Source organism: Chaetodon trifascialis, chromosome 3, assembly GCF_039877785.1.
Source record: "Chaetodon trifascialis isolate fChaTrf1 chromosome 3, fChaTrf1.hap1, whole genome shotgun sequence".
Taxonomy (NCBI): Eukaryota; Metazoa; Chordata; class Actinopteri; order Chaetodontiformes; family Chaetodontidae; genus Chaetodon; species Chaetodon trifascialis.
Genome location: NC_092058.1, coordinates 22,104,079 through 22,119,349, shown reverse-complemented (window position 1 = coordinate 22,119,349; position 15,271 = coordinate 22,104,079). Strand labels below are relative to the sequence as shown.

The window sequence follows — 15,271 nt, the reverse complement described above, 5'->3', positions numbered from 1 at the left end:
CCTGACCTAAGTAATACACATGAAGGTATGCTTCTCATCCATGAATGGGATGCATCCATGAATAATAGGGAACCAGTCATTTGTGATAAAGAGGCAACACACTGCGATAGGTAAGGAGGCCTTGATCTCTTGCTTCCCAAGCATTCCTTGCTTAACAGCATGCATGCCAAGCACACAAACGTGGACACTTTGCCTGGCTTATGGAAAGAATTCAAAAAAAGCTGATGACTGCGTCCTTTTTATCTCTTCACAGTCAAGATGTTCCTGTGCTGGTGGGTGGCTCTGGTGGCTTTGATTCCTACAACCCTGAGCACCAATCCTGGGGTAAAGGTGAAACTAACAGCAAAGGGCCTTGAATATGGTAAGCATAACAGCACCAGGTTCCCCTTTGAGATGAATAATACTGATCACTCCAGTGTTTCATCGTCAAATGTTCTTGTCTTGTTCTAGGCAGACAACTGGGGATGGCTTCAATCCAGCAGAAACTCAAAAGCATCAAAGTCCCAGATATTTCAGGCAAACAGAGGGTGTCTCCCATTGGCAAGGTCCGGTACAGCCTGTCAAAGTAAGGCACCTGTTTATCAAACACTCCTGTCCATTTTGTTAGAAACTGCAATACTTAAGGTATTTTTCCCCCCAAGTGTCTTTACAAAGAAGCACGTTGTTTCTTCCAGTATGCAAATAGTGAATTTGGGATTGCCAGTGTCTGCAGTGGATCTGGTGCCTGGGACTGGTGTTAGACTGTCCATTCGCAACGCCTTCATCGGTCTGCATGGAAACTGGAGGGTCAAGTACCTCCGAGTAATGTGAGTGAGAAGACATTCCTTCCTCATATAGTACACTTAAATCCTTTTTTGGACATTTTTGCTGCAGCAGTGACCCCTCTGTCTTAACAGAAAGGACAGTGGCTCTTTTGATTTGAATGTGAACGGACTCACTATCGCTACAAGTATTGCCATCAAGAGTGATGAGACGGGCCGACCTGAGGTCAGTAGTGCCAACTGTGATGCCACTGTCAGCAGTGTGAGCATCAAATTCCACGGTGGAGCAAGGTAAAAGAAGCCCCGTGCACTACGTTTGAACCCATGGTGATTTTCTGTTTTACTTATCATGCTTGACGTACTGCATCATCTCCTAACAACAGTGCTTGGTTTTGTTTCAGCTGGCTGTACAATCTCTTCAGAAAATTCATCGAAAAGGCTTTACGTAATTCACTGCAGAAACAGGTGAGAGAAAAGCCTGACAGACCTGTTTTTCATGATCGCCTCTCCTCTCTGGGGTTGTATTCACAAAGTATTTTATTCTACCACAAGGAGGAAGTAAGGAAGTATTCATGTCCTTTATGTAAGTAAAGTAACAATGAAAAAATACTTATTTACAAGTTAAATTACTTACTCAAGCAAAGGTGCAGAATATTATCAAGTAAATGTGCTTAAAGTATCAAAAGTACTGGTTTTGAGAGTGTTATTCAATTGTTAATACTGATGCATTAATGCATGAGTAGCATTTTACTGCTCTAGCTGGTTGAGGTGGAGCTACTTTTAAATACTTTATAGACCGTTTGTTGGTTGAGTCCAGTGGTTCCCAGCCTCGAGGTTAGGCTGTCACATGATAAATGGTCTTGCGATGATTAAGAGGAGGGGAAAGGAGGAAATCAAAGTGCGACCACAAAAATTGTTTTCATTTTTTAGGCTTGTCAACAAACTTTCTTTTTGCAAAATGTTGGACAGTTTGGACAGTTTTACCTCTTTGGGCCTCGAACAGTTATTTCAAATGAACCCATCTGAGAAAGCTTAGGGGTGAAATCAGTACAAGGCAATGTATTGTATGTATGTAGTTTCTTAATGTACTGAGTGTATTTTGTAAGTAAGTACGAGTTAAAACTGTCAGATAAATGTAGTACAGTAAAAAGTACAATATTGAAAGAATTACTGAAAGAAACTTCTGGTCTGAAAATTAAAAATAACAAAATAGTGATAAGTGTGGATGAAGCATTCACTGACTCTGACGTGCTCTCTGTCCATTTTGGGACATCATTTAAGAATCATCTTCCCTGGTCAGAAATCACCTTGTAGCACAGTTTCTTGTGGAGTCTGGGTAAACAGCTTCTCTGTTCTTTATTGTTACAGATCTGCCCTCTGGTGGTTAATGCCATATCAGACTTGAACCCTGAACTGAAAACTCTGAATGGTAAAACACTGCCTTTCTATCAAGTATTGGGATGTTTCATTGATGCTGAATATCTGAGAGACTCTCTACCTTCCTGCAGTTGTAGCCAAGGTGGACCAGTATGCAGAGATTGAATATTCCATGGTGTCGTCGCCCACAGTTTCTAATTCTTCTATTGACTTCAGCTTGAAGGTAAAGAATTATCCTATTATACTGCACATTTGAAATATCTGACACCTCAGTCTGGTTATCAAAACAGACAGTTGTGGGTCACGACATAAACTTTTCTATCTCTGCTGTTTCTTTGTTACTTAGGGTGAATTCTACAACATTGGGAAGCATCAGGAGCCTCCGTTCTCCCCGGCAGCCTTTTCCCTGCCACCCCAGATCAACAACATGTTGTACATCGGCCTGTCCACCTTCACCACCGACTCTGCAGCCTTCGTCTACAACAAAGCTGGAGCCCTTAGCCTGTACATCACCGATGACATGGTGAGCTTCAACCTCCCTAATCAATCTGCTTTCATAGTCACACTGATCTAAAAGCTTCCTGGCTCTGTCACCACAGATTCCACAAAGCTCTCCCATCCGACTCAACACCAGGACGTTTGGAGCCTTCATCCCGCAGGTGACCAGACGTTCCACTGCTTTTAGAACAATCACTACCTTCATTGGCAACCTGTCAGTTATATCATCATGTGTTTTCAGATTGCCAAGCGTTTCCCAGGTCTGATGATGAAACTGATGGTGAAGACTGTGAAAAGTCCCGTCATCACTTTTGAACCCAACAATATGACAATTCAGGCAACTGGCACGGTGACGGCCTACGCTATCCAACCCAACACCACACTTACCCCTCTCTTTGTCCTAAACTTGGTAGGTAATGCAGCTGGCATGATGATAAAGCCATTTGTGTGGTTTTGAAAAACACTAAAAATTTCTCACCATCTTGTCTTTTACAGGAGGCCAGTGTCAGCGCCCGAGTGTTCGTCAGCGAAGCGAGGGTGGCTGGAGCCATCTCCCTAAACAAGTGAGTTCCTGAAAAATCACTACTTGCTCTCAGAAGAGAAAAATGGGGCCAAAAGGTCCTTGCAAAGATGAAAATCACAGTCTAATTTTACCTAATTTGCACAGAATGGATCTGACCCTGGGGACAAGTTATGTGGGAGAGTTTCAGGTGAGAGCTGCATTCTAACAATTATAATTACAATTTGTCACACGCTTTCATCCAACATGAGTCGCAATGTGTACCATCAGTACCAAGCTAACAGGCTAACCCTAACCCTAACCTGCAGGTCAGATACCTGGACAACATCCTCCAAACCGTCCTCAAACTGGTCGTGATACCTAAACTGAATGGTGAGTTCTGGCACTTTCAGTTTGTACTCTCTAACAACCTGATGCCACGTCACTAAATGCTCTATTGCCAGGCTTCAGCTGACTTAGAACTCTGAATCTGAAGACCGCTACCGAGTACCAAGGCTCCCACTTACATTCTGAGCTCTAAATGGCCTGGGACAAATCTACATTGTAGATTTATCATCATTTCATGTCTTACACCCCAACTACAACTGGGAATGTGGCTTTCTTTACAGCTGCTATAATCAATATATCACAACAATGTGTCAAATGACAATGTGAAACCAATGTGACAATGTGAAAGAGGGCATTAGTAGCGACAAACCTGCACAGAATTGTGATCTGAATCTACAGCTCCCCTCAGCTTTACAGAGTTTATGTGACTTTCAGCTCATTGTTTAGCTGTCAGGCAGCTGTTTTCAGCACAAAGCTCTAAAAACTGACTGTACACTACCTGCTCATCACCAATCAGCAGACAGACACAGTTAGAAACTAGCTGCTGAACACAGCATAGGAGTTTGTGGAGACAAAAAAAGCTAAAAGAGATTAAAATTGGACTTAGATTCTCCAGATGGCTAGAAACACAGCCCCAAGTGAATGATAATGTTAGCTGTAACTGCAGAATGTGTAAATAAGCAACTGTTTACCAAATCAAGTTAAAATTGATGATGTGTCAATTTTGGGTTTACAACTTCTTCCTGCACCCGAGTGGCCTAACAAAAACGTTAATTGCAGGATTTGACATTAGAAAGGCAAACTTGGTTGCCCCTTTTAAACAATTTTGCATCTATTCACATGATATTTATATATTTAAATAACCTCCACGCACATTGCTGGTGTCCATATTTCTCTATTACTCCCCTTTTTGTTTTTTCATTTTCATCGTCAAGAGATCGCACCAGTTTCAATTCCTCATTAATTCCTTTTAATGTTTATTATCTTGTGTGTTGAATTTGCTGTGTTTCTTGCTTCTATTTACCTATTATAGAATTATTTTTTTAGTTAAAATCTAACATGAAAGCACCACTAATAGTATCATTAGAATGTTTGCCTTGTTGGATTTTTGTGACTACTTTATCTAAATTCATGAATTTTGCTCCATAGTTCAACTTGAAAAGGGATACCCGCTTCCTGCACTTGGAAAGATGAAGCTTGTGAACACCCAGCTTCAGGTCCTGAAGGTCAGAGACTGGATATTTTCTATAAAACTGCATGTTTTTGAGTGAGCGACATTTATTGTCCGACATGGATTTTAATGAAGGCAGAGAACTTAGTCTTCTTAAATGTAATCATCTTAAATGTCTGGGTGATGAACGCTGTATTAACTGCTGCTGCTGTGCTGTGTTTTTCTCTAGGACTATATTCTGATTGGGACAGATGTTGAGTTCACGAATTGAATGGCATTTCTGGAAACTCCCAGGATTCATTTATGCACTAGAGGCATGGCACCATGAAGACATAGTCACAGCCAGAGCACAACTACCTGATAGAAATGTAAAAAAAATGAATCATGTACTTCTATAGGTCTGAGAAACATGTAAACAAACCTCCTGTTTGTTTCCTCCTCATATTTTTGTTATTTTGAAGTTTTATCCTACTTTTCTTTTCTTTTAAAAGTGAAAAAGGACAGGGTTTGCTGCGTGTCACCACAATCATCTTTTTGTAATAACATGCTCCTTCCAAAGCAGATCACAGCACTTTCTACTGCTGACTTTGAGCAAATTCTTTCTCAAACTTTTTGACTACAAATGTGCTGATCCATTGACATTTTTACTGCAGTTTGCAGAATCCCATAAAGAACGCCAAGACATCAATCAAGTACCACAGCTTCAGACAAAACAAATCAGTCACAGCAGTTTGTATTGGACACTATAATTTACATCATCCTTCCAGGGTTCCCAGTCTGAGGCTGTTCATTATGTACATGCACACAGTTAGTGCTGTGTATAAATAACACAGTGCAGTTTTCACAGCAGTCCAGTATGACTGTAAGATGACCGAAAATCCCGTAAAGCCGTCTCCATGTGCCTTCAAAGTCACTCAAGAGAAGACGAACGTGTGTGTGTTTCCTGTGGTGTCACCTGGGTCGCTCAAGGACATGTTTCAGTCATGGTCGAGCCTGAGGCCACATGTCCATCAAGCTGGTGCCTGGGCAGAGTCTCACGGTGCTGCACCGTGTCTCTGAGGGAGCTGTGACGGAGGGCTCGGCCTCTCAGGCTCTGGGAGTTGGCTGACAATATCTGGATCAAAGACACAAAACATCAGAGAATGAAAAGAACGAAGAAACCTCAGTTTCAGATAATGCCTTTAAGTACTTGGCTGTGATGATTCTGAAATGATGTCCTCCTGCTGAACCTCTGATTGGCAGGAAATTTTCACTTTTTTCATGCTTGAATCTTGTTACCTTGTTTGTGATGTGTGGTGTGTCACAGCTCAACGTGTGTTTTACTTGATGTTATTAAAGACGTGTCTACATCTGAACACCTCTGAGTCAAATGTTGTTATATGCTGATTGGTGCCTCGGCCATATAAACCAGAGAGAGAAAAAGAGAAAAGCAGAAATGTCTCCTGCGAAATGACAGACAACTTCTAACTTTGGCAGAATATTGTGTTCGTCTAGGACATATGATAAGAAGCTGACTGAGAAAACATGTTGTGCTGACACTGAGTGGGACATTTTACAGCTGAATAAACTTGTCAGTGCTCAGGGTTTCACAGTTTCTAAATTACCTTAAACACACCTTTGGCATATCTGCACTGATTGTATTTATCAGCCAAGCAATACCAATGTATCTGTAATACCTGATAGTCCATTCAGGCTCTGTTTTGACTCTTTAAAGAAGCACTACTCATGCGAACCAACCCTACCTTCACCAGGACATAGTCTCCAGTATTGACCGGTGCACTGTGGGACTCTGCAGGCTGAACAGCAACATCTTCTTTGGGGAAAATCACTTTGATATTGCCGTCAGTTCTCCCACACATGTCCTTGGCAGATCTTTTACTTTCCTGCATAAAAATGGAAACCAGAGATGAGCGGTGTTGCCTGGTAACAAGTTACAGGAACCCAGTAGGGGTACAGGACTATTACTTTTACCCATGGTGAGCAGTGTTACACATTCCTAATTCAATTTATGCATTTCTATAGGAGCCAGCCACTCTCCCTCAAACACTGGAATGAGGTTAAAGCATCAATCACAGTGTGCAGTCATGCCAGTGGCTCCGTGCGGCTGCGTCTGGGTAGAGCGATGCTTGAATTTAATGCTAATGCTACCGTGCTAACATGATGAGGCTAAGCAGGTGTAATGTTTGCCATGTTCGTCATCTTAGTTTAGCACGTTGGCGTGCTACCATATATTAATTAGCACAAAACACAAAGAGCAGCTAAGGCTGATGGGAGTGTCATTAGTTTTGCAGTGGGTGTACAGAGACAGCAGCACGTCTGCCTTTGAATCTGTATAGAGAGAAAAACTAATAAAATATGTGTTTGAGCCAATGTCCTATACTCGTGTTTAAGGTGATAAATATCCATGCATGCATTTTCTAAACCACACACCCTTTGAGGGGTGCGTCAGTCATGCGTGCAGTACTCACTCCCTCCACCAGAACGAGCTGTGTGCCGCCGATGAGAGCAGCGTTGACCCTCGCAGCCTCCTCTCTGAACACACTGATACATTCCTCCAGCCTCTGCTGCTTCACCTCTGTCGGCACGTCGTCTTGCAGCCGATGGAAGGCGTGGGTTTTCTGAGCGACGAAACAGCAGAGACATTTAAAGCTGAGCAGCTTGGATTCAGTTCTAAAACACAGAATGCTGTTGTGGTCCAGCATACATTACAAACACACCAGAGCTCACCTGTCTCATACTGTAGGCAAACAGGAATCCCACATTGTAGCCCACCTCTCTGATCAGAGACAGAGTCTGCTGGTGGTCGTCTTCTGTTTCACCACAGAAGCCTGAGATGAAGTCACTGCTGAGACTCACCTCTGACACACAGACATGTCATTCGTGTTAAACACAGACCACACACACAGTTCTACACAAACACTTTCACTTTTATCTTAGCAAGATATCTTTAAAGTAAGAGTACTTGTGAGTAAGATATTCTAGTACTCTTTCCATCAGTGTGAATTAAAGGAATACACTGAACTTAGTTTTTGGAGCCTACCTGGGATAATTCTCTTGATGTTCCTCACAAGATCAAGGTAGGCCTCTCTCGTGTAGCTGGAAATTTTACAAGAAAATATAATTTCTCATTTTTAAGACAGCTTTCCAAACTGAATTGCTTTGATGATTTAGACAGGAAAACAGTGCAGTGGTCCCTTACCCACGGCGCATTGCTTTTAGGACCTTGCTGCTCCCACTCTGGGCTGGAAGGTGGATTTGCTGACAAATGTTCTTTCGCTCCGCAATCAGATGCAAAACCTGTGAACAGCAGCACACAGACCAGGTCAGCAGGCCTCAATCAGCCGAGTTTAAACAGGGAATTCTACACGGACAAAAGGCAGACTGAACATCTGCATTTGGGAATCAACCTCGTCAGGGAAATCCTTGGGATGAGGGGAGGTGAACCTGATCCTCATGTCAGGATTGATGCGTGACACTCGGTCCAGCAGGTCAGAGAAGCGCAGACCTCCCTGTTTTGTCTTGTAGATGGTCTTGAAGCCCCGGCTGAGCTGGGTCAGGTCTGAGCCACAGAACTGTTCTTCAGACGTGTCTCTGTAGCTGTTCACATTTTGACCCAGCAAAGTCACCTCCTTCACACCCTGAACAAAACACACACCAGACACACACAAGTTAGAGACCGCTGGATGTATTCATTCACTAATACACACATTCATTTTCATAAAACATGATTAAAGACAGAATGCAATCATTTGTAAGCAAACTGTATTTACCAACAACAGTTTTAAGTGTCCCTTAGTCCATGTATTACTCTCCTTTATACAATCATGTGTTCACAAAGTGGTGAACCTCGCTCCATCCTTGCTTATGAACCACTGAGTGCCCCTTTCATACCCAATCATGATACTATCACCTCTTTACCTGTGGAATGTTCCAAACAGGTGTTTTTGGAGCATTCCACATCTTTCCCAGTCTTTAGTTGCTGCATCAAATTCAGAATAAGCAGATATTTACAAAAATCAGTGATGAGGTAAAACATTAAATATATTGTTTTTGTGCTTTATTTCTGTTTTACACAGAAATATTTTTGGGAGATATTTTTTGGAATCAGAGTTGTACATTGACTTCAACCACCACATGGGCAGAATGGTGGACAATGTAAAAGCCTTCCTTCCTACTCTAGTGTTGCCAGTGTTATCAGAGCATGTCCACTTGGTGTCCACCAGGTGTAGCAGTTGAACTGAGTAGTGTTGGAGGTTCTAACTTGCCTGCTCAGACAGCGCATGAACTTCCTCTAGTATGGAGCTGACAGGTCGACTCCGCTCTCTGCCTCGGGTGAATGGAACAATGCAGTAACTACACATGTTGTCGCAGCCTCGCATGATGGATCTGCCAGCGCAAGAGATGCACACAAAGTTGACAAAGGTTAAAATCTAAAGACACAGTCTTTAGACAATAGGAGGTGGTGAATAATTTTCTCCAAAAAAAACACAGCTGAGTGGTAAACAACTTCCACACTTACACAAAAGCACTGTGGCCCTGAGGAGCATGGTGGACAGGCATGACATCAGCATAGGTCTCCTCTAACGACAGCAGCACGTTGCTTGCCTGCTGACCACCGTCAGCTAAAGCCAAGAGGCGGGGGAGGTCCCTATAGGCGTCTGGACCAGCAAGAACATCCACCAGCTTCTCCCGCTCCAAAAGCTCCGTCTTCAGCCTCTCTGCCATGCAGCCTGGACAAACACGGCCATTACTATATCACTGTAGCCTCTGTTGAGTCAAAAGCATGCACATCAGTGGACTAACTTACCTAAAATCCCAATTTTCATTGGTGTGTGGGTCTTCAATCGCCTCTTCTTCAGAGCTGTTAGTTGTTGTAGTCTATTCCAAATTGTTTGTTCAGCTTTGTCTCTGGAAAGAGAAGAGGTGAAGTCTCTCCAACCTTGTAGTCCCAGTTTTAGTACTTTGGGTTAACAGCTGTTGCAGACTTTGCAGCTTTTCATGTTATTCCTGAGATATTTTGAGGACTTTGTAACGTGATCTTACCTGATAGAGCAGGTTACCAGGAGGACGACATCTGCCTGTCAGCACAATGGATCTTTTAGTGACTGTTTTGACATAAATGATGTAAAAGCTGCAGAAAGAAAAAGCTCTTCTGTACCTCACTGAGGTCTATGGTGCGCTGGTATCCCTTCCTCTGGAGTATGGACCAGGCTATCTCTGTGTCGTTCACGTTCATTTGACACCCATAAGTCTCAAAATACACTGGAGTGTTAAAACAAGACACCGGTTTAGCATTTGTCCCAAACAATCAGAATTAACTTGAAGGTTTTCAGAGATGCACACCAACCTTTCCGTGAATTCCCCATGTCCAGGTCCTCAGAAAGATAAGCATGTCTGTGGGAGGGCTCTCCATCTGCAGCAGACGTCTGACCAGCTGAAAGTCCTTTGATGAAATCCTGAAAACTTGGACCAGACGAAATCTGGGACTTGAACTTGTCTCTAGTTGTCCGCCTCTCTCTTGAAGTTACACTGCTGTTAGCTAGATTAGAACAAGATCTGGGTTTGATACACCTTATGGGTCTCCAATGTGGGGCAATGGTAAACAAGGGTTTGAAAGTCCTGAGATATTCCATGCTTCGGCAGCGACAAGACCAAACCCAGGCTGTCGGCTGTCGGCTTTGGCTCTAACTGTGCAAACCTACACCGTAGTTATCCGCTTTTAGCTTACTTAGTGGCCAACATGTTGTCCCTTGTTTGTCTTACTGAAGAAATTGCTGTTTAAGTACTAGCTACGTTGGGTAAATGACATTCTGCTACTCATGTCATATGGAGGCAAAGATGTGTTTATATCAAGAGCAGTATCTCCCCAGTCCAAGGTAACGTTATAGAAACCCGGAAAAGCCTTAAGCTGCCAAAAATATGAATATTGCGAGATAATATTAATAGTTTTGGAACAACGCTACAAATTCTACATTAAAGCAGCTACTGTATAACTGCCAAAACTACCATGAGGAATATTTGTGTTCGACATTAGCCTGAATTCATGTGCACGTGCGCAAAACACGTACAGCTGTCTGTTTCAATGATTTAAGGTTACAGATATGACGGAGCGTCACGAGCCAATTCATTATCTTACTCTGCTTTTATTTTTTGAACTGTTCGGTTAAATTCTGAAGACCATGACTGAAAAAAGAATGGGTAAGGATTAAACACTGTCCCAAGCAGCAAAGATGGACGTACACGACAGAGAATACTCTTGCATTCCGACTCTCCGTTTGAAAAAAAAAAAAAAAAAAAAAAGTCTTCCCGTTACGTCCAACTTCATGGTCCGTCTAACAACATTCTTCACGTAAAACAACGTTCCGGACATCGCCGACAGCTTCGAGGTGAAGCCGGACACCAATTTGGGAGAGTTAACACTTATTCGTCACGTTATGGTTCAAAATCCAGGTTCAGCCTTTAAAACAATGCAGCCCATAGCCTTGCAATTAATAATAGTTCGTGAAACAGAATGTCAGCTTTTAAACACACTGAATACTTTTGTCTATAAAGGTATTTGTTTCGTTTTTGTTGTTGTTTGTTGTTTGTTTTTGTTGTTTGTTTTCCCCACCATATTTCATTGAACACAATCCTTTGAAATGAAGGTCTGTAGATGTTTTCTATTCTTGACAAACAATAGTTGTAGACACTATTGTAGAGAATAATTAGCATAATGGCTGTATAAATTATATTACATTTATTTTTCTATACCATAAACTATATCTCATCCTATCATATATATTATGTTATTGTTTGTTTTTGATTATTCGTTTGCAGCAATTGTTTTTCTTTGGTTATACTATACTATGTAGGCCAGCAATATGTCCACCAGTTGCTGTCATTTTTTTCCTACATTCTGAATTATTATGCTTGCATTGCAAAACCTAATACAACACAGTTTGGCATGTCTGTGTTTAATTATGGCCATGCCGATATAGCAAACTTTTATTTGAGAAAGCCAGAGAATGACAAAAAGGAGGAGAGAGAATGCGGACAGCTGAGCTCGAGGAGAGAGAGAGAGGGAGACACACAGATCATGTGTGATGTGGGAGTGACTGGGAGCTACAGGTTCAGTATAAACTGACCATGCATGCAGGGATGACAAACACAACTGTTCCAGTGTCTCTTTGGTCCAGTCCTTTCCTGGCACTGAGAGATGATGAGAGTGGAGGGCTCCAAATAAAGAGGAACTGCAGGGACACTCAGAATTCTCACAACATATCTAGGTAACTCTTCCACCACATGTGCAAATATGAAGTGTATACTGACATTTCATATCTGTGCTTTGATCATTTTTAACATCTGGAATGAAATGTTGATGTTTTCCGTCATAGTATACATCTCTGCCTGCTGCAACTTCAGTGCCTTCTGCAGAGCGATGAGGCTGGTTGTGGGGAAGTGTGGTTTCAGCATTTTTTTTCTAATGTAATTTCTACTCCTGTCATTTATTCTAGCCGTCCATTCTTCTCCAGGACTAGCTGTGAGGATGGAGAGATCTGCATTGCTGCTGTTTTGTTGCCTGGTCATGTCTTTATCAGGCTCCCCCCTCTACCCATCCATTAGGTAAGTCCTGCCAGATTTACTAAAATTTCTTACATGGTCTTCATTTACATAGTGGTAGTTTTTAGTAGAATATTTTTAAAGTTATTTAAATGTTTAATGGCTGGTCAATTCATTTTTTCAGATCTGTACACGGCTGTCGATGGCAGCAGAAATACTGAAAAGTGGTTGACGATTGCTACTTTGAATAATAAGAATTTACATGGAATTCTGACAAATTAAAACTCACTGCATAGATCCTCTGTATCGTGAAATATTGCTGAAATGGTCAGAAAGCTTCACCAACTGAAATGGAAAGCATGAAGTTATTGTAACATTTACAAGCAGGACGTAACTCTGACTTGATTCACGTGTCGGGTGAAAAGAATGGCCACATCCTTGCACGTAGCCCACGATGTTTCAGACCTTTCACTGGTTGCTTTGCATGTCATAGCTGTGCCCTCTGCACTTGTTATGCTAAAAAGGGTCAAGATGTCTGCATTAGTCACCATGTTACATTTCCACTCAGTGCCTTCATCACAGTGTCCTCTGCCAAAGCATCAGAATATTTAATTTTACAAGAGCTTTTTGCAGTAAGATTGTGGATCATTTTTTCTTTTTTATCTAAAATCTATCTTCACCATCAGAACTCTGTGTAATAATTTAATCAGTTTGTGGTCGGGGCAGAAATTTGAATACATTTATATATCAGGATGGTATAATATGTGGAGATATTAGAATATGACATTCTATATTCATTGAGTTAACGGGGATACGGGGATTTTGCAGGTTTGGCCAGAGGGACACATCCATCCTGATGACATCTTCTATGAAGAATCCAGCCGAGCAGCTGGAGGAAGACACGAGTCCTCCCAGGGAGCTGGCAGAATTACGGTCAGTTACTTAATATGGACTGAGCCGCTGATCTCAAATGTTGCTTAAAGGATCAGTTTACTCCAAAAAAAAAACAAAACAAAACAAAAAACAAAACAATTTGTTTCTTCCCTCTAGCTGTATCTACCAATGCAGATAGATTTGATTTATGAGATATCAGCCTCCAAGATTTCTGCCTCCACCCCAACAAAGGAGAGGGGAGTAGAACTGCTCTTTATTTATTTGTGGGACAGTAAGCATTTCTCTACACCTGGACGATTAAGACCAAAACGATCACCACAGCTGCACTGTCAGTCTTGAGAAAAGAAATGTGCTTTTTTCTAATTCAGGTGAACTGAACCTTAAAGCTGGACAATTTTTTGAAAGCTACTACAGAGTACTGTTGTGTAATATCTGAACAGATGTAAATGGTCCACTTTCTGATTTTAGCTCAGGACGCCACGCTGATGCCATCTTTACAAACAGTTACAGGAAAGTCCTGGGCCAAATCTCTGCCAGGAAGTTCCTTCAGACGATCATGGGCAAGCGGCTGGGGTAGGTGACGCAAGAGGCGCAACGTTGCTTCAGTCTGCAAACCAGCAGCGCTGTGTGTTTGCAGGTTACCCACAGGAACGCACAGTGAGGGGTGAATTGTTGATGTTTTCTTCCCACAGAGAGGAAAGTGAGAGCTACGTGAAACGTCAGTCAGATATCTATGAAGGGATGTACAAAGAAGATCTCACATCCATCCAGAGCAACCAGAGATACAGAGGAGTGCACGGGAAGGTCCTGAGGCCAAGGTTAATCAATACCCTTCAGCCTGGTACATGGCACAGCTCTCATGGAAACACTCAGAAATAAGTGACTTTTCAAGTATAGTGATGTTAGTCTTTCACTGACCTGAACCTTTCCTCTTTACAGGCCGCTGAGTTGAGATTGTGGACATGTTGAAGCTCCTCGCCGCTGCACCATTCATAACATCACTGCTTTTTTTCTCCCACTTCCTCCTACCTGTTCTCTCCACATGAAAATGATCCTGTCATTTTTGTATTGCCATTAAAGCTGTGAAGAAAACCTGCAGCCCAGCTCATGATTTTGGAAAGAATGCCAATGGTTTTTACTCCCATACCAATATGAAACAATCTTCAGTCAAGACTCTGAAAAGCACCGTGGCCCTGCTGACCTGAGCAGTGGTGGAAAGTATCATGAATGACTTGAATGTTTCCATTTTATGGAAACTTAAACTTATTCTTCACCAACTTTCACATTTTTACAGCAATGTGTGTATTTGACAGCTAGTTATTACAAGTGTAAAAAGGTTGGGACACTGTGTACAAAATAAATAAAACAAAATGTGATCATCAGTGATAATTATCCAACAATATAAATGATAATAGAACAACGTATGGAAGAAACCATTCTGCATGAATATTTTCACACTAGATACATGGGTACATCCTGCTACGCACACACACACACACACACACACACACACACACACACACACACACACATACATACATATACATATATACATAATATGTGTATATATGTATATTATACATATATACATATTTATACATACGCATGCATATGTATGAATTTATGTGTGTGTGTGTATATACACATACATACATACATACATACATACATACACGTGTGTGTGTATATGTGTGTATGTATGTATATATGTGTATGTGTATATATATATATATACACACACACACACACACACACAAACGTATGTATGTGTGTGTGTATATATGTGAGTGTATATATGTGTGTGTGTGTGTGTGTGTGTGTGTGTGTGTGTGTGTGTGTGTGTGTGTGTGTGTGTGTGTGTGTGTACTTTTACAGTGTTTTCATGATTTTTTTAAGCCTCTGAAAACTTTGCTTCAAATCCGAAGTACTTGTTGTTAATATTACAATGTGTATATGTTTTTGAACAACATAAGCAGCAATCAAAAGATTAAAAAAAAAAAAAGAAAAAAGAAAAAAAGCATCTTTAGGTTCAAAAGCTAATCTGCTTCATCAGAAGTGTTTGGGTGTAGTTTGACCCACAGCGCACCCACAGTCAGCAGACTCTGATTTGCATGCTGTCAGTTCCTGATTGAAGCCCATGTGTGTGACATCACTTTCTCCAGCTGAGCCCCGCCCCCTTCTGGC

At 41.7% G+C, this 15,271-nt stretch overlaps 3 protein-coding genes across 3 annotated transcripts; 2 read left to right on the top strand and 1 right to left on the bottom strand.

The window, feature by feature from the left end:
• The first annotated feature begins 257 nt into the window (after positions 1-257).
• Positions 258-5,158, top strand: LOC139328648 (bactericidal permeability-increasing protein). Its single transcript, XM_070958531.1, has 15 exons — positions 258-361; positions 451-565; positions 675-806; positions 897-1,052; positions 1,163-1,226; positions 2,130-2,190; positions 2,270-2,361; positions 2,485-2,661; positions 2,738-2,797; positions 2,878-3,045; positions 3,132-3,199; positions 3,304-3,346; positions 3,465-3,528; positions 4,633-4,709; positions 4,884-5,158. The coding sequence occupies exons 1-15, from the start codon at positions 259-261 to the stop codon at positions 4,923-4,925; spliced, it is 1,422 nt and encodes a 473-aa protein (XP_070814632.1). The 5' UTR covers position 258; the 3' UTR covers positions 4,926-5,158.
• On the bottom strand, positions 5,112-10,500 carry cdk5rap1 (CDK5 regulatory subunit associated protein 1). The gene is made up of 13 exons (XM_070958530.1): positions 10,002-10,500; positions 9,813-9,916; positions 9,698-9,732; positions 9,462-9,562; positions 9,174-9,384; positions 8,920-9,040; positions 8,062-8,292; positions 7,854-7,951; positions 7,695-7,750; positions 7,382-7,512; positions 7,123-7,272; positions 6,397-6,537; positions 5,112-5,768 (listed from the first exon to the last, which is right to left on the bottom strand). The coding sequence occupies exons 1-13, from the start codon at positions 10,285-10,287 to the stop codon at positions 5,619-5,621; spliced, it is 1,815 nt and encodes a 604-aa protein (XP_070814631.1). The 5' UTR covers positions 10,288-10,500; the 3' UTR covers positions 5,112-5,618.
• A 1,655-nt stretch (positions 10,501-12,155) lies between these two features.
• ghrh (growth hormone releasing hormone) lies at positions 12,156-14,185 on the top strand. Its single transcript, XM_070959532.1, has 5 exons — positions 12,156-12,256; positions 13,022-13,126; positions 13,556-13,660; positions 13,780-13,905; positions 14,027-14,185. The coding sequence occupies exons 1-5, from the start codon at positions 12,180-12,182 to the stop codon at positions 14,037-14,039; spliced, it is 426 nt and encodes a 141-aa protein (XP_070815633.1). The 5' UTR covers positions 12,156-12,179; the 3' UTR covers positions 14,040-14,185.
• The last annotated feature ends 1,086 nt before the right edge of the window (positions 14,186-15,271 follow it).